Raw genomic sequence first — 19,863 nt, 5'->3', positions numbered from 1 at the left:
TAAGAACAAGTTCATGAGCAAATATGGTATATCTTTTTTTGGAATGCTACCTGTGCTACAAAGCGGCAGCCAGCAAAGTTTATAAGAAACACACTTTGTTAAATTTGATGTCCCATATTGCAAAAACATTTTCCTGACTTCTTTTTGTTGTTGTTGCATGATTCAATTTTAAACTGTATTGCTGCAAAATTGTCTTAAAATATCATCTTTTCATATTGGTTTTATTTGGAATAAGGCTCTCGGGTTTTTCTGTTTTATTTTTCTGTTGTGGTTTGAAAAATTGACACTACAAATTAGAAATAGGTTTCAATATGCTATTGATTGTAGTCAAAATATAAACAATCAAGCAGGAACAAAAGACTTTTAGATTTAAATTAAATTAGTGCTTTAAGTTAATGGCACAAGAATGTCATTTAACTATTGGATTGCCGGTTCGGGTCGGGTTGCGGGTCTTATTAAAGCGGGTCGGCTCGAGTTGCGGGATAGAAGATGGTATTGAAGCAGCTTCCGGAGTCAGGTCGGGTTGTGTAGTAGTGGGTCCGGTTCAGAACCGGGTCATAAAATTCAGACCCGAGCAGGACTTTGAGGGCCTGTATTCTGCAAGATGCGGACCGGTCCTCACAGTTTAAATAGTGCTGCATGCAGTGTCAGACAGGGCCTTAATTCTGCAAGGTGCAGACCGGACCTCAGTTTAGATAGCGCTACAGTATAAGGTGGCTAGCCTGACCACATGGCATGCCTCATTCTGTGTACAAGCAGCAGATCTGTTTTACACCACTCTCTGTAGTGTTTTCAAGTGCTACGGATTGCAGCGCTGCTGAGTTTGAGTCTGAGACCTAAAATCTCAACTGTGCTCCTATTTGTGTGTGATCTACAGGATACTCTGTTTTTGTTTTTATTGTTGTTTCTGTTTTTACTTCAGTAAGGGATGCATGTGAGCAGCTGGTTTCTTCCACAGTAGTACAGTAGTCCAACACAGAGAACATTCTCCTCATATCAGTTACTGTTCAGAGTTCACTGAAGAGTCGGGTTACTGCAAATCAACCACTTTATAAGGCTGTCCTTAATGTAATCGAACTTCTCCTAGAGTGCCTGCAGCGTTTACTTGTATTTTAATGCAGTTAATTGCAGCGATTTATAGAGCATGAAACAACATGTGTGTAAAATCAGTGAAGCCTTACAGATGGAAGGAAATGGAATACCTTTGTTGTGGGGTAATTGATTTTGAGTCATGCTTAGGGAGAGGCATTCTATTGAGGAGTAAAACACCTGAGGGCAGCTTTTAACGAATGAAGATAAATGAGTTGTTGTACTGCTGATGTGTGTGTGGGATCCTTGCGTCAGAGTCAAACCCAGGGCACCCAAACACAGTCGAAACAAATGCAAAACCTTTTACACACACACCTTTCTGCATCATTTGACATTCTCAGTCAACACCCAAAATACAGCCTTTCACAACCCTTGCTTTTTTTCTATACTTCATACTTAAAAAGCCAGAGGTGCTCAACTCTCCTGATTCTTCTGGGTTGAGCTTTCCAGAGACTGGGGTATACAAGCAGAATAGAACTGGAAATACAATAAAATACAAATCTGGTACAGTACAGGTTTTGTTCCCTCTACAGTGCTCTGTCCAGGTACTGCCGTTCTGAGTAGATGTGTGGTTTGACTGTGATAACTTTCTATGTCTTTACCACACCTGGTGACTAACCTGCTATTCACCTTCATAGGTAAATGCACCTTGTCTAACCAGCTTCCTATAGCAGCCAACATTCTGTATCGGTCTCAGTAAAACAGGACCACCCTCAGGGTCTAAAAAGCAGACAACCAAAGGGAATTCATATCCATGAATAAGTCAGTGAGCTGCAGTGCTGTTACCTATTGCACTGTGCTGCAGCTTGATTAGCAAATAGTTTATCCAGGTAAAGGTACCATCTAGGTACAAAATAGAATCTATTTTAAACATTCAATAATGCTTATACAATTATTGATTTGTTTGTTATTTCCCGATGAGAAATGTGCAGGTAAAAAAAAAATTTGGACAGATTTGTGCACTATAACGATAAAGTGATTAATAACAAGCATACAGTAAACCTGAGGGCTTCACTTTGCATTATAAGCTTGGGTCATTTCCATGCCTGTTCCGTGGTGTCCTGTGATGAGCAGGGGCCACTCACTGCAGCAAAGCTGACATTAACTGTTCAGTGCTGAGGAGCTCCTAATCGCTCCTGTTCGACATTTTAATAAGGGTGTTTACCACGTCTCCTGTGCCACGCTTTGAACACACTGCTGAAGGGGGCACACTATTTATTTTAACCCCCGCACTAACTCGGGAGAGACGAGGATGAGCACTCGCATCCTCAGAAACATGTGCCGTCAGCCATCCGCTTTTTTTGCACTGCAAACTGCCGTGAAGCGTCTGTGTCGGAGGACCACGTAGTTCTGAATTGCACACAGGCAGGCCTGCAAGTGCCCGGCCAGCCACAGGGATCGCTGGTGCACGGTGAGCCAAGGAGTCCCCAGCTGACCTAAATCCTCCCCGCCCTGGCAGCGCTTGGCCACTAAATCCTCCTCGCCCTGGCAGGGGTCGACTGGATTTAGGAGGGGCCGCCCCGTCGCGAACCGGTTAACACGCTGTATGTGTATGATAGGGGTCTCTCTATCTGGCTTCAGGTTTGATCTCTAATTATAGCAGAACAATGCCTGCAGCATTGAGATATATATTATATATGTTACGGACGTCGTATGTGTTATATATATATATATATATATATATATATATATATATATATATATATATATATATATATATATATATATATGTGTTTTTTAAACTGTACTCTGTTTCAGTCAGAAACCGGCATGCATATTTTTATATGTTTTAATTTTTTACCATTTGCTGTGTGTTTCATTTAAATCGCCGAAAGTGATTTTTGAAAAAAACTGTGCAGCTGGTACTGAGTGAGAGAATCCTGCTGGGCTTCTTTGTTTCTTTCAATCGTTGAATTGTACACTGTGTAGCAAGGCATTCTGCTCAAGCTTTCACATCAGTCCTTGTGACTAAGGAAGCACTGCACTACCTGGGGCTGTGGGGGACTGTTCATTTTAGAGGTTATTTAAACCAAGGTATAGGATCAAGCAAAGGAGCAAGTGCAAAGAAAATCCAATATTGTGAGTCCCTGTGTATTGGGTTTTACACCAGAGGTTGAGGTGTGCTCAATCTCAGAAACCAATAAATGCAATGTGAGCTCAATGTCATGCTGATTTAACAGGAGTCCCAGGTGAAGACTCTCAGAATTCACAGATCGCAAATCCGACGTTAACCCCTCCCACTTGTCACATCCTAGATACCGTTGCTACGTCGGACAAGCTACCGAGATAAAAATGACAGCTGCGCCACATTCAAGTGTTCGACTCTGCGAATTAAAACAAAACGTTACAGCGTCCTTTTTGGAAAAGTGACACAGCCTCGTCCCGCAGTTGACAGCAGGGGCTTCAGCACGCCGTCGAGGGGCACGTCCGTGGTAGTGGTGGTCAGAATCTCCGCAGCGGAGAATGTCACAAAGATAAAGGGAAGTGTTACCCACACAGCGTAAGAGCGAGAAGCTGCACACGCTGATCGAGCTCGAGGTGGAAATATTACTGAGCAGGGCTGCACTCGCACTGCCGGGTAGGGTTATGCAGTATAGATCCTGTATTATAAGCTATGGAAGCTGTGCCGTTCATCACAATCATACCCACTGAGTACGTGTTGCACCAAGTGAAAGGTAGACTTTGACTCTCAGGTAAATTGGTTATGTTGGGGTTATCTTAATTACTTTTTGATATATTTTGCAATGGCTATTAGTTAACATGTTAATGTTATCGTTTGTTTGATTATATATGATATATATATATATATATATATATATATATATATATATATATATATATATATATATATATATATATATATATATATATATATATATATATATATATAATATATATATATATATAAATAAAAAAATAAATATATATAATAAAGGGGTTACGGGGTTACCTGCCACCCGCTACCCTCTCAAATTCCCCAAAAAACAAACAAAAGGATTTATTCTGCTCAAAAATGTCCTTTGGGAGTTTCATTCAGGCACATAGTATAACTGATGCTGTTTTAACTGGCCTTGAGACTGCTTGCAATGTAGGAGATGTACCAGTCTGGTGGCTTTCCCCTGAATCGAGTGGTCGCACTGCCAGGGAGGACTGAGCGACTCTGCCATGCATCGGTTGTGAAAACCTTGAATAGAAGGTTGTGAGAACCTGCTTAACCCCAGTGTATGAATTAACACAGAATACCCTTCAAGGCTTCTGTGTGTGCTCACAGGGGTTTCTGTGTGTGCTCACAGGAGTTTGTGTGCTCCCAGGAATTTTTTGTTTTAGCACCAGTGACATGAAAGTTCTCCGTCCTGCAAGCCTTTTGATCTCTGCTCTACTGGGTGTCTACCTGCTGTGCAGCGATGCTGTGGAAGTCCTTTGTTCAGTTTTATTTCCGTGCTTGAAATTCATGCCCCCTTACCAGTTCCTTCAAAGTACCCTAATGCCAATTCTGTTTCTTTCTCTTTCATTTCAGTTTTTTAAAAGAAGAACCCAAAACTAACACATTATCTATAAAATCAAAAAGAGCTTCAAGTTTTCTCGAGTTTGCCCAGAGCACCAACGACGCCTGGGATATTGACGACGATGAGGACGAGGAGTTTTTGGGCGGCCACCCCCCTACCCCTCCTCCCAGCCTCAACACCAAGGTAGTCGTGGCAACAGCGGCACAGGCCATACACAACTACAGCAAGGTCCGAGAGAAACCAGAGAGGGTCCAGGCCAACGGGAGCGTGGTCAAATCAAACAGTGCTGCGCAGCTATCCCAACCCTCAGGTGAGCTGTAGTGATTGTGCAAGGGGACTCTTAACTGTGAATGGGACTGTAGCTCCAGACCTTCCCTTTTCTGTAAAGGTCTGTTTTACAAGGTCCCCAGAGCTGTTGGGATTTTCTTCTTTTGAGGTTTGTTTTGAAACAATGTTTGCATTTGTGTGCCATGCTCCTCAATCATCGAATGTGTCTGCGTTGTGGAGTTCTGTGCAGAACGTCACTAAGAGGTTAAACTAAAGCAGAATATGTAAAACTACGGCCCCTGTTTGTTCACGTTTGTGTCCTGTTTTAATATCACTGCAGTTGCTTTACATGCAAAGGCAGCCTTTTAATCACGGCATAGCAGCGTTGCATTGTGGATTGTGAGACGTGGTTCGGAAATCCTCTAATCCTCTATTGATGTACTCTCAAAGATAAACAGAGTGTATAGAAATGTAACCCAAACATATAACGCAGTGAAATGTCTTAACAAGTACCGAGCTGTTTTTACGTGGTTAAGTGGGCATGCCCATGACTGCTCTGCTGTTTTGAGTGGTGTTCTCTTTGCTAGGCCTTTACACCGGTCTGCATTGTTGAAATAGTAATCAAAGAAAAAATAAAACAAATACATTTGAGAACTTTCTGTGCAGGCATCTACAAACTGTACCCAAACATTTTACTACCATCTGATGAACAGCTGCATGAATTAAGAGACTGATGCAGAGGAGAAGGTGGTGGCATGACATCGGCAACAGAACAATGCTGAAGTAGTGTTTTGGGGGTTTTTTAACATCAAATTTATTTGTTGTTCAGGATTGACCATACAAAACCGAATTTATGTATGTACGTACAATTGAGTTGCACAGTTAGGTGGTAATGAGTGCTAAAGCAGGGCTTCCCAAACTTTTTTTTTACCCGAAGTCCAGCTGCATTAGGTACTGCGGCCCACTAGCGCTTCTTGGGGGGGGAAAAATGTCAAATTAAAAACATTTTATTTGTTTAAATGTGTAACATTATAAATACACCTAATCTAAACTGCCCTTTATTCATTTGAATAAATATTGTGAAAATTTGACAAAGTCAGTAATATTTTTTAAAAATTATTAAATTATTTTTCAACAAAACATATTCTAGCATTGTAAAAGACTGTAAATGAACCAGTAATCAATAAATAGCAGTATATCCAAACATTTTAATAATTCTTTCTACATACCAGTAATTTATATTTATCAGTTTGATTAATAACTTGATTTAGTTAATATCAAAACATATATCAAAGTACTTAATATTTTAAATGTTAATAGGTAATTAGTCACAAAAATGTATTTCATAACATTAATTTAAAAATTAAATTGATGCCTATCAAGCACAAAAGTTAGTATGAAAACATTTCTACAAAAGAAGAAACCCATTCCAACACCTCAAAGCTGAGCCCACGGTACAAACACATTCAAACTCCTGTAGCTGCCTTTTTTTGTTCTTTTATATTTTGCAAAACATTTTCTTTTGGTAGCGGATTCAACATATTGTAATTGTATTAATACTGAGCTTGCTTTTTACATCTGCCAGCAGAGCGATCAGCTGACCTTAACTCTGGCCTATTGTCAGAGCTCTCGCGATACATCCCGCCTACAGGTAGGCAATCTGTTAGCTCTGATTTGTGGATTTCTGCTTTGATTGACAGTCTGCCAATGCTCCCTTGCTACACTTGCTTTGTCTACTGTTACAGTTGTTGCTGGCACCTGCTTTTCACTATTAATAGAAAAAAAAATACATTTGTACTGCCACAATGCTTCAGCAAGAAGAGCAGCCTTGATGTGTTCCGAGGGGTCTCATCACAGTTTCTGTCTGTCAGTACTATCTGAAACTGCAGAGACCTCTCTGTTAATACTTGTTCCGTTTTCCCCTCTTTATTCTAAATCCTTTGTGCATTGATCACACATGCCTACCGCTGCCACTAACGCAGTGTACTGCAGCTTTGATCTGATACAAATGGCACATGTAAAGAACTGGCAATGTTCATATTTACAACATACAGCTTTCATCAAGTTCCCCAGGTTATTCCTGCCTTGATCATCTGCCTGAGTGCATCCTTTTAAGGGACCCCATACTGTTTGATGTAGTTTTTATGCATTTTTCCCGTTTAAATCCTGTGATAATCATGGACCTCCCCTTACTCTGTGTCTGTATAAGTGTAGCGTTGGTGGGGCTGGTAGTGTTGAACGCACTTACTCTGTGTCTGTAAATCTGTAGCTGGCGTACTGAACCGTACCAAAGACACCACTGCCACCGAACCGCACCGTACCAAAGACACCACTGCCACCGAGTGGTGTACCACTAAACCACACCGTACCAAAGGCACCACCGTCGCAGAGTGGTGTACCACCGAACCGCACCATACCAAAGACACCACTGCCACCGAGTGGTGTACCACTGAACCACACCGTACCAAAGGCACCACCGTCGCAGAGTGGTGTACCACCGAACCGCACAGTACCAAAGACACCACTGCCACCGAGTGGTGTACCACTGAACCACACCGTACCAAAGGCACCACCGTCGCAGAGTGGTGTACCACCGAACCGCACCGTAACAAAGACACCACTGCCACCGAGTGGTGTACCACTGAACCACACCGTACCAAAGGCACCACCATCGCAGAGTGGTGTACCACCGAACCGCACCGTACCAAAGACACCACTGCCACCGAGTGGTGTACCACTGAACCACACCGTACCAAAGGCACCACCATCGCAGAGTGGTGTACCACCGAACCGCACTGTACCAAATACACCACTGCCACCGAGTGGTGTACCATCCGAACCGCACCGTACCAAAGACACCACTGCCACCGAACCGCACAGTACCAAAGACACCACCACCACCGAACCGCACAGTACCAAAGACACCACTGAACCACACCGTACCAAAGACACCACTGCCACCGAACTGCACCGTACCAAAGACACCACTGCCACCGAACCTCACCGTACCAAAGACACCACCACCACCGAGTGGTGTACCACCGAACCTCACCGTACCAAAGACACCACCACCACCGAGTGGTGTACCACCTAACCGCACCGTACCGGTTTGAGTCTTTTTACAGTACTTTTGCCCGTAACATACTGTACAGCCGCGTCACTGCTTGTTCTGTCTGAGACGGTGGGGTTTTTGTTACTAGTACTGTATACTGTAATACTGCACCAGCCCTGTTACACTAAGTACTGTATACAGGAGCTGCAGCTCCCGCCCTGTTACCCAGCAGCGTTGCTGCTTGAGCAGCTGTGCCTGTGGCCAGACAGCCGCCCCGGTGCAGACGCAAGAGCCTCGGGTCAAGTAACAAGGTGAGCAGCAGCCCTAGGGGTTTGCTGCCACAGGTGCAAAGCCCCTTCTCAGGGAGCAATCTGGAGTATTGGTGTCTGTGCACCACAGACTTATGGGTGCTTACTACCGTTCAGACCGGCACGCACACTGCAGTTCAAACACGGTCCCCTTCCGTTTTGGGATGTGACTGCAGGAGGTAGCAGCTGGGCTGCAAAAACGGGCTATTCATATGATACACCCCCTCCAGTTGGAGGATGGGTTCTACTCCATGCCCAAGCGGGATGGTGGCCTCAGACCAATCCTTGGTAAGTAAAGTAACCTCAGGCAGGTCAACCTGTATCTGAGCCAAACGAGGTTCAAAATGTTGAAACAGTTGCAGTCAGTCAGGCCAGGCGATTGGTTCAGGGTGGACCTCAAAGATACCTATTCTATAAAAACCGGCACAGTTAAGTACCTGCGGTCTGCCTTTCAGGGAACAGCGTACGAGTTCAGGGTCTTGCCGTTTTGGCATCTCTCTAACTCCCCATGCCTTTTTGAAGCGCATAGAGGCTGTTCCGGTCCGATTGATACTCCGAGGCATCAGAGTACTCAACTGGCTCAGTTGTGTTCAGTCTCCAGTGCAGGCAGAGGTCCACACTGAACTCTCCACCGACCACCTTTATTGTTTGGGCCTGTCGGTGAATCATACAAAGAGCCAACTTACATTCTTGCAGACAGCCTCCTATTTGGGAGTGCTCCTGGACTGGCGCACTGTGTGGAATGGCAGGGCAGCCCAAGGGGTAGGGTACCCCCCCCCCCCACCGGAGGCAGGGTCTCTATATCAGTATTTTGGAGCTGCAGGCAGTGTTTCTAGCCTTGCAGAATTTTTTTACAGGAAGTTCACAGGTGACATGTGCTTGTACAACACTACTGTGGTGGCTTATATAAACCACCAGGGCAGCCTCAGGTCTCCCAATCTCCGTCGAGTAGCCTGGGGTGATAAACTGCGCGGTGGACTCCTCTCAAGGGGAGTTCCCAGTGCCTTGGAATGGAGGCTTCACCCAGGGGTGGTGAGCCTCATTTGGCAGTGGTTCAGGAGAGCAGAGATAGAATTCTTTCCATCCCAGGAATCGACCCATTGTCCCCCCTGGTTCTCCATAAAAGGAGCCGGGGACCCACAAGCGATAGATGCCTTGGCACACCAATGGCCGAGGCAGCTGCTGTATGCCTTCCCACCACTTGCCATGCTCCTGCTGTGTCTGGAGAAAATCAGACGGGACCGGGCCAGGGTGATATGAGTATCTCCTTACAGGCCCAGGAGACTGGTTTCCAGTTTTGATGCGGCTCCTGAGCGGCCAGTCGTGGAGCCTGCCAGAACGTCACGACCTGTTCAGTCAGGCGTGGGGGACATTGTGGCATCCCAACTCATCGAGCCTGTGGCTCGGTCTGGCCACTGAATGGCAACGTTTGAGCGTCTGGGGCTTTCTGACAGGGTTATTGGCACCCTGCAGAATGCCAGAGCATTTTAAGGTCTATTTGGCAGCTATTCCAGTTTGCCATATCAACATTGATTCATTCTCTCCAGAAGCTTAGCTTCCTGGTGGGGCAAAAATTAAGAAAGTGCTTAGGGTCAAATGTTGTCACTCAAGCGACTGTTTACTTGCTATCACCTTCGCAAAATGGGTGAGTGAGATGTAGGGTTTCTCCTTAGTGAGAACCTGTTTTAATTTTTACAGAGACCAGGACAAGGGTTACGCTCTGTACTGATCTTGCCTTTTGCCAAACACTGTCTCGGCATTCCATGTTAACCAGTCTGTGGATTTGGAGGCTTCTTTTCACCTCCTGCCAGTCTAACAGGAAGGTGCAGCTCCATATGTTGTGCCCTGGGCAGGCCCTAGCATGCATGCTGACAGGACAAAAAGAGGACGATGTGGTGTCTGCACTGGGACGAGGTCCCATGATCAAGCCCTGTCTAGGCAGAGGCTGTCCAAATGGACAGGAGGCACATGCAGAACTTGCCCCTCCAGAAAAGCTCACTGCCCATTGCTTCAGGGGCATGGCAATTTCATGGGCTATATTCCAGGGTGCATCTGTCAATGACATTTGCTATGCTGTGGTGTAGGTTACTCCCCATACTTTTACTAGGTTCTACTGACTTCAGTCATGGATCCTCAACACCCTGATTTTTGGAACTAGAGCATTACGGGTGTCTGAGTCAAATAGACATATAGGGTGAGTTTCTCCCTAATTTGTCTAGCCATAGCTGCTTGTACTGGGGTTCCTAATGGTAAAGCACATGTTGGCCTTCGGCTTAGCCTTGTAGCATTACATTTGGTCTGCAGAATTGCCTTGCGACAGCTTTGGTGTTCATACCCATTAGGTAATGGTTACATTTCGTAACTTGATAGGGAACGTTGGGTTATTCTCATGACCCTGGTTCTCTGAAATAGAAATGGAATCATTAACCAAGGTCACAGCGTTCATGACTGCAGCAGTCTCGAAGGAAGAATGATTGATGTTTGTGTCGGTAGCCCTTTTATGCCCTTGGAGAGCGGGCATAACTGTGTCACAGACACTGCATGCAGCTTTGATATCTTATTCAGGTTTCAGGGTCTTTATATTAAATACCCATTAGGTAATGATTACATTTTTATTTCAGGGAACCAGGGTTATGATAATAATGTCCGTGAGGCTGGCAGTGTCGAACCCACCTCTCTGTGTCTGTATAACTGTAGAGTTGGTGGTGCTGGCAGTGTTGAACCCACCTCGCTGTGTCTGTATAACTGTAGAGTTGGTGGTGCTGGCAGTGTTGAACCCACCTCGCTGTGTCTGTATAACTGTAGAGTTGGTGGTGCTGGCAGTATTGAACCCACCTCAATGTGTCTGTATAACTGTAGAGTTGGTGGTGCTGGCAGTGTTCGTCACACGGTCACGTGAATTTAACGGCATGAAGACGGCTGTTAGGATTCTCAAGCAGGTAGAATAATCGTGAGTGATCTAGAGTAAAATATGAACTCGATATTGGAGTAACGGAACCCAGAAATATTTCAAACATTGTACAATATGTAAAACAGTAAAGGCACATGCCATTTGAAGTTGCTTACTTTGTAATTCAATTAACCACAGGGACAGAGGCAGTTCACCTGCTTGCGGGGGAATATTTAAACTGATCCCACCAAGTTGTCAGATTGGTTGAGTTAATTTGTAATTTGGGTATTAATTAATTTGAAGCTTTAAGAAAATAGTTTAATTGTCATGAGAGGTTGGTTCATTTGTGGAACTCCAGTTAACTTCATTTTTTCTGCCTGAGTATGGTTCTCATTGTCTGTGAGAAAGCTGCAGTGTTTCTTCTGCCCATAAGATGGCGATATTGCTAAAGAGATGCACAACTTCAAAGGCAGGCTGATGACTCCAAACATAACTATCAAAGAGACATTTCACTACTTTTTTTTTTTTTTTTAACCCAGTCAACCATGAATAAACAACTGTGACGTGCATAAATCATAAAGTGTTTTACAGCAGCAAGAAGATTGCACAGCACCTTCTTGTGTCTGGGTGCTGAACCAGGAAGTACAGCAGTTCAACTCCTTATGTAAAATTAGTGTGAAAACCAAAGCATGGAATTTGTGCACAAAATACTGTACTGCAGAGTTGATGAGGATTCTGGGATACTTTCTGTACTACAAAAAGAATTATGTATGGACGTCAAATGTAAGAAACAGCAGGTTGACAATTTAATGAAACTGTTGAGGTGACTGAAGGCTGTGGATTGGTGCAGTGCCTCTCTCCTGAAGGTGGAAGCAGAGATGTATTTCATGGTCCTGTGTATCTGTGCATTAAGATGATGCTTGTGCTGCACTCAGGGGTTCTGGTTTTCATTGCATGATTTTGATTTCCATGTTTTATGCATCAGTCTTGGTGTTGTGAAGTCTCGCACGGAAAGCCTCCTGTTACATCTCGAGCCGTTCTATTTGTATTGCATGTATATCTCACACGGGCATGTGAACATGGCGCTCATCCGAGCCGCATTGTACTGTGCTGTGTAGGAATGATTCTCCCAGTTCACAGCCTAAACACCATGTGACTGCATGCCAAGGTCATTGTTTGCTGATGATTTAGTTCCAGGGTTTTCAAACATGTGGAGATCTGTATTATCACTTTGATGCAAACTCAGTAAATGAGTTGTGGAGCGTGCAGAGGAGGCATGGCTGTCACAGACCCAATAGCCAGAAATCTTTTGGCCGTATATTTATTTTTGATTTAGTGTTTGTTGTGTTCGACCAAGTCCAGAGAGAAAGACGTCTATTGACGTCAATAAATACTGTTTTACATAATTTGTTTTTCAAGTGTCACTTGCAAGTTTGTTTGGGAAACACTCTGAGACACTCATGTCTGCACATGGTGTCTGTGTCCGATCTCCTGATAGTGTGGAAGGATGTGGAAGCCTCCACAGCCTCTCATGTCAGGGTTCAATTGTACAGAAACGCATTGATGCGGTACTCAAAACTAGATGATATTGCGTAATTTCGTGTTAAGGAATTGTCACAATTTTGTGATAGGGATAATTTATGGGAGCATTTTACAACCATGTTGTTTTGAGTAGATAAACTGTAAGTATGATGTAGTAACCCTACCTCTATGTGCTACCCCTTTACCAGCTTTGGAAAAATATAACTTTACAATCGCATTTGTCCATGCATAATGTTTATGGTGTTCTATAAACCTGTTAAATTAAATAAATGCTGTTTTTTTTTTTCTTTATAATATATTTTTGGTTGTACCATTAATTTACTAAGAGTATATGAACAAGGAACAAATATCATATGACACACTTGCAGAAATTGAATTAAGCCGCTGTCACTAGTACCTAGAAATGAAAGAGCACACATTCATTCTGAATATAGAGAAAGCTTCCATGCAACCCTGCATTGCAGTACCATGTGTTAAGAATTATCACGTGATTATAAGTGATCACATAGTTAAGCGATAATTCCTTATCATGAAATTATATATATATGTGTATATATATATATATATATATATATATATATATATATATATATATATATATATATATATATATGGTGTGTGTGTGTGTGTGTGTGTGTGTGTATATATATATATATATATATATATATATATATATATATATACACACACACACACACACACACACACACACACACACACACACACACACACACACACACACACATACATATATATATATATATATATATATATATATATATATATATATATATACATAATATATATAAATATTTATATAATAAATATAAATAAAATGTATAGTGTGTGTGTGTATATACTGTGTGTACTGTATAATATTTATGTATTTTTTATGTATGGCAGCAATGCTGTTCCATAAAATTTCTATCACCTGTATCAGACTGTCCCTGCAAAATCACCCATTGGTTTGCCTCGCACACCTTGCTGGTGATGGTGTGCCTGTGTCCTACGAGGGGGAGCAGGGAGTTCATGCCCTCTGCTGTTGACTGAAGCACACCTTCTCACTTTTCTTTTCTTTTACCCTTTGACTTGCGTTGTGCTCTATTCAGAACTGCAGACTTCTGCTGCTGTTGTAAGGGGCTGGTCAGTGCTATCGAGATCTAATACTGCTATGAAGCACATTTTAACACTGGGATGAAGCAATTACAGGGGCACACTCCATGGGACAGTTTGGAAATTTCATCCAAACCAGCAAACTGCCACTCTGCGGTCACTGAGCAGTAATAAATTGCTTCTGGGAATTCCTTGGTCCACAGCGGTTTGTAGCTCTGCTTTTTTAGAATCTGGGTCACTTCAATTTCTCAGTTTTTCATCAGAATTTCATGCAATGTGCCTCTGTTTTATCTGACTGATTCTGTGTAATGTCACTCTTTTGGCTGTGGTTTATAGTCCATGTTTGGGTGCTTGACGTTATGGGGATTTCTGCATATTTTAAACTCTTTCCAGATCTCAGCGGCCACAGGCTGGAAGTGAAGCTTTTCTGTCTAAAAGCAGATTTCAGTGTTTTAACAGTGCGCCATTTGTCATATGGATTTCCCCATAAATGAAACTGATCAATACACGTCCTGTGATATAGTAAGACATTTGTCTGCCTTCTAGAATGTCCTGACACAAGATCTTCCTGTACTCTCATATCTCTGTACTCATACATTTTTTATTACTGTAAGGGTGGTGTTGGGGGGGGGGGGTATTGCGTTCTGTCAGTGACTCTGTGCAACATTGATAAAATGCATTGTCTGTGTGTGAAATTTTCAAAGAGGGAGAGGCTTGAGACACAATTATTAAAAATTTTTATCCAACCGAAATCGGTGCAGTCTGTCACCCCGCTGCCATTCAACTGAAAATAACCTGCTGTTCATTATCGCAGCGTATCTTCAACAAGAGTCCTCACCTCCCAACTCATTTTTCCACTTTGTTTTTTTCTTTTCATGCTGTAATTTTCTGGAGTATATAATACTATATATAGGATGCTCCAGGTGTGCAGTGGTGTTTCATTACTCTGTGCTTGACACAAAAACAGACATACATTTTGTGAGTTGTAGTGTTCAATAAATGGCTATTTGCGTTCTAATTGACCCTGTACACAGTAATGCCACAGCAGACCACTTGGAGATGCACAAGAGCCCATAATGCCATTCCACTAGAAGCTCCATTCTCATTCTCAGACCGAACACAAGTGGCACTGCCTCTTGACTGTGGCTCCTAACTGATGCGTCATGCAGGGGAGTGCTGTTGTTGCTGCTGCTGCTATTATATTTTGTGTTTACGCTGTGGTTTGTTAAAGGGTAATCTCCTTCATGTACTGCAGTATTTGGAAGAGATCAGCACACGTGTTCGTCAGCACTTGGTTTGAGTTGCATTCAACCGCTTTTGGAAACGGTTATTTCAAGTGATTTTTAATGGAAACGCGTATATTATCAATGAGATGGGCTGCTTCTTTCAAATCTTCTTTGAAGCCCTGTGAGCCTCACTCTTTGCCCGGATTCACTGTTTTTCATGTTCATGCTACAGCCTTGTCCTCTTGTGTGTTTTAGATGATTCTTCGTTTCGGAAGCCGCTGCACAAACAGCAGTCTCTCCCCTTGCGGCCCGTCATCCCCCTGATCGCAAGGATCTCGGACCAGAATGCCTCTGGGGCTCCACCGATGGCCGTCCGAGAGAAGACAAGGCTGGAGAAGTTCAGGCAACTTCTAGCAAGTCAGAACACCGACCTGGGTAAACTGTCAAGCACAGCAAAATCACTTCTCTCTCTCTCTCTTCTGGTGTTCAGGGTGCTTGGCCATGTCGTAGTGGGGCTCTTGTTTTTGCAAAGCCTTTTGTCATGTATGTGAAGCTTTGTTAGTTTCTAGAAGCTGGAGATGAATGAATGAATGAATGAATGAATGAATGAATGAATAAAAAAACCTCTTTGAAGAGAAAGTAAAATTGTAAACCTCTCCTGAATGATAATGCTTTGGCAGTTTTATCCAAGGTGACTTACCGGGGTTACAGGGTGCATCAGCTGAGGATCCAGTAACATGGTGGCATCTATAAGGCAGTCTAACAGGTGGGTCTTGAGGAGGTGGCAGAAGGCAGTGAGAGACGGAGCAGTTCTGAAGTTCTCTGGTAGCTGGTTCCACCACCGAGGGGCTAGGGAAGAGAAGGAGTGGGCACAGGAGGCTGGAGAGTGGAGCCAAGGCATGACCATTAGAGGAGTGGAGAGGGGGTGTAGGGATACACAAGGGATTGGAGGTAGGAGGGGACAGTATGTTGAAGAGAGTGGTAGGCAAGAACAAGGGTCTTGAATTGAATACATGCAGAGATAGGTACCCAGTGGAAAGGCTGAAGCAGAGCATGAGAGTAGTGAAGTTGGGAGAATATAAGACGAGCTGCAGAATTTTGAATGAGCTGAAGGGGGCGGATAGCTGAAGCAGAGAGACCAGCAAGGAGAGAGTTACAGCAGACCAGTCTGGAGAGTACAAGAGCTTGGACCAGGAGTGGAGTAAGTAGTGAGAAATGGACAGATTTGGTAGAGGTTGCTAAGAAAGAAGATGAAAGTGTGTGTCAGGAAAGAGATGTTGAGAGAAAGAGAGGAAAAAGGCAAATCCGGATATTGTTGCCCGAGTAGAACTGGCACTAAAAGGGTTAACCTTGAAGTGTTAGACAGGCTTGTTAATGACATATCATGTCCCACATGTCGGATAGCTGCTATCTGTCAACACTGTATCCATACCAATTACCAGGGCTTTCCACTGTGTGGTAATTACAAGTGTAGGTTAGGTCTGTTCATATCTGCACACTGTTATCTAACGCTCACCAGAAAGATGCTTCCTCACCTTTTGAACTTAGCAAGCCAGCTGCATCAAAGGCAAATCTGTCCATGCAGTTACAGAATAACTAATAATATACACAGCAATTGGGCTTTGCTTTCTGCCCCAGTAATGGCATGCACAGTGTGCTTATTATTGTTCTGCAACAGGAGTGTTCTTTCCATCCCTGCTGCAAACAAAGAGGTCACCTTTACACACTTTCAACGCATAGAGGAGGTCAGCTTCTCTGGACCAAACGGACACAGCATTTGATCCGAAGACCTGGTTTTTAATTCACTTTTAGCTGCGGGGAAGAAAAGGTTTTTGGAAAAATACAAGTGTGTGCAGCGTACAGAGCAAAGATGCATCATTGTTATTTCTTTATCGATAATGCTCATCTATAATACTTTGTTTCCCATCCCAGGTTACAAATGTATCATGTTGGTTATTTTCAGTCATGTCCCCAAAAAAGATTTTATAGAAGGTTGTGACTGTTGGGAATGAACCCCCAAACCCTGATATTGGTGCTTCATTTATATCGCAAGCACCCCAAACCCTCACAGCGGTGCTTCATTTATATTGCAAGCACCCCAAACCCTCACAGCGGTGCTTCATTTATATCGCAAGCACCCCAAACCCTCACAGCGGTGCTTCATTTATATCTCAACTGTTTCTTTTATTTTTAATGGAGTATTAGATTTTAATTGCTTTTAAAATACGGGTTGCAAGCGTAAAAACAAGAGTTTGTATTTACAGCAAGTTGTGTGACCAAAACCTAAGTAGGCTTTGTGTGACTCGGACCCCAAGCCACAGTATTTAATACAATTCCCTGTGCTTCAGCTGCAGTCTGCGCTTCAGGTCTTGTTAAAAGTCATGTATTAGGCATCATCGCTTTTAAAACCCTTAGAAGGCAGCCAGCAACCAAATGTGACGGGGGGAAAAAAAAATAGATCCCTGTGTGTGTGTGTGTGTGGTGTGTGTGTGTGTGTGTGTGTGTGTGTGTGTGTGTGTGTGTGTGTGTGTGTGTGTGTGTGTGTGGTGTGTGTGTGTGTGTGTGTGTGTGTGTGTGTGTGTGTGTGTGTCTTTAAAATGTGTGTGTGTGTGTGTACTGGTGATAGTTTCCACAAGGGGGTGTCGGTCTCAGCGAAAACCTTTACTGTAGAAGCTGGCCACATCCAGAAGCAGCATGGTTCTTTCTAACTGGAATTGTGCTCATAGTATAAAATTCCTGGTCCCTGTATCTGCAGGTATCCTGCTTACTGTGAGGGTCATTTTTGTAATAATTAAGGATTCCTTTTCAAAGAATAGAAAGGGCAGGTATGTTTTTGGGGCCAGCTTTACTGTTTTTGCTGGCAGCTTGCAAACTATTTGATCAGGTTCATACTTTGGTAAGCTGCTGAAGGCTGCTTCTGGTTCAGCTTAGGAAAACATGTACCCAATATCTGGAGCTTTGTGTGGGTTTGCTCTGTGTAATGTGTTGCTGTTCACATAGCTTGGGAATATCTGTTAGTTTAAACTGTCTGTTTGAGAGAAATAGAGACCCTGTGAGTGTAGGTGTTAACTTCTTTGCATGGTTGTGAATCACTTAAATAAATAAAGTACATACAGTAATGCGAACCTTTCCATTTCCTGTTGTATCTGCAGAAGAGTTGCGGAGATGCAGCTGGTCAGGCGTCCCAAGAGAATTCCGCCCAATCACATGGAGGTTACTGTCGGTAAGTGCATCCACTGGGGCATTTTTAGCTGATAAAGGACTCCTTATGTCTGAAACGTCCTAAATACTTTTATATTTATGTTGTACTTTTGTGCACCTTTTACAATAATTTAAGACACTTTTTTTATATTGGTGTGCTTTCCATTTTAATTTTTGTATTTATTTTTATGCATACATACAGCTGTGGGCAAAAGTTTTGCATCACCCTATAGAATGATGTTAAATAATAAATCATATAGAGATCTCTCTCTCTCTCTCTCTCTCTCTCTGTTTGTGTGTATTATGTAATATTTATCACTGAACATCAAAAGAAAGTTTTCACTTTATATTTGGATAAAATCAGTAGGTGTGATCGAAAAATGACAAACTCTGTTTTAGAGCAGGCGCAGTGACTTTTTATTGTGCTGATTTAACAATTGACATCACAAAGATGCTGCAAACTGATCTGTCGATCTTGGGCAGTGGTTGTGACTCTTGGTCTCCCAGTTCATGGCCTGTCATTGGCAGCGAGTGTCTGGTTATACCGTTTCCTCAGGTTTGTAATTGCTGGCTGAAATTTGCCAGCTCTGGGTTGCATGCGCATAATCTGGACTCAATTTCTCTTTTGGTTTTATTTATTTATTTATTTTTTTAGACATCAGAAAGAAACGTAAGCATTTTAAACCGAGGATTGAGAGCAACTGTTAGCACTTGCACAGAGGCTGGATTGATATTGTTAAGGAAACGATTCTCCAGGTCAGTTCTGATCAAAGTTTTTGTTTGTCTAACAGCTGGTGAATCGCTCCCTTCTGGCTTAATTTTGTCATCCAAGTTTGATCACAGGTAAAACCTGCTGAAAGCATGAGACTCCATTCGCTGCTGAGATACCTTATAGCCTTCTCCATTGGGGACAATATGTTAAGCAGCTCTATTAAAATATCTCATTGCTCTGGTTTGAGATCAAGGTAGCTGTGAGGTTCTTTTGTGACTTTTCGGTCACTCAGTAATGCAGATAATGGCCGTCTATGTTTGGAAAGCCACTCAATCATATAGTAGGTTGCATTCCATCTCGTTGGTGCATCTTGCTTAAGCACTTCTTTTCAGAGACCAAACTGCTCTTGTCGCTGGTGTAGTTCAGTGTGTGCTGTGGAGCTCATTCTGGCCAACCAACTTTCGAGACGCACCAATAGCACAATCAGTCTCTTGTACTGCCAGACATTTCCCAATTGAAAGTTGTAAACTGTGTCCCCCACACCTCACAGCAGTTAAGCCCATCTTTTCTGTTATGAACGACATATTGGTGGCATTATCTGTAACTACTGCAAATATTTTAGAGAGGGGGATTGCAAAGTCTGACAGTATTTCTTCTAAGTGGTTCTGTAGATTCACAGCAGTGTGGCTCTCTGCAATTGGTTTGGTAGGTAGAATTTTAGTTTGTAATTTCCACCCACCGTCTATGTAGTGGCAAATTAGTCACGTGTGCCCCACCTGTCCATGTATCTGTTGTCCTTCATTGTGTTGCTGTTTAATCTGTTCTGTTCCGGTTTTTGCGGCATGGCACCTTGTACTGTGCTTCAAGGCAGCGCAGCAACTCGATGAAAGGTTAGTCTTCAACAGTGCTGAGTGGACGCATTCCCTATGCCAAGAACTTGACCACCTTGCTTGTTGT

At 43.1% G+C, this 19,863-nt stretch overlaps 1 protein-coding gene across 3 annotated transcripts in view; it reads left to right on the top strand.

Moving 5' to 3' along the window:
• LOC121304743 (TBC1 domain family member 22B-like) overlaps nt 1-19,863 on the top strand; it is a 138,596-nt gene that overhangs the window by 10,896 nt on the left and 107,837 nt on the right. For 2 of the 3 annotated variants that reach the window (XM_041236116.1, XM_041236115.1), the window contains 4 exons: nt 4,607-4,905; nt 6,451-6,513; nt 15,249-15,428; nt 18,146-18,216. In XM_041236116.1, coding sequence (XP_041092050.1) covers nt 4,607-4,905; nt 6,451-6,513; nt 15,249-15,428; nt 18,146-18,216 — 613 coding nt within the window. The remainder of the gene's footprint in view (nt 1-4,606; nt 4,906-6,450; nt 6,514-15,248; nt 15,429-18,145; nt 18,217-19,863) is intronic. The other variant, XM_041236117.1, reaches the window with a different exon arrangement.

Source organism: Polyodon spathula, chromosome 39 (assembly GCF_017654505.1).
Source record: "Polyodon spathula isolate WHYD16114869_AA chromosome 39, ASM1765450v1, whole genome shotgun sequence".
NCBI lineage: Eukaryota > Metazoa > Chordata > Actinopteri > Acipenseriformes > Polyodontidae > Polyodon > Polyodon spathula.
Note: the sequence above shows the minus strand (reverse complement) of the source record. Positions and strands in the feature narration are given on the sequence as shown.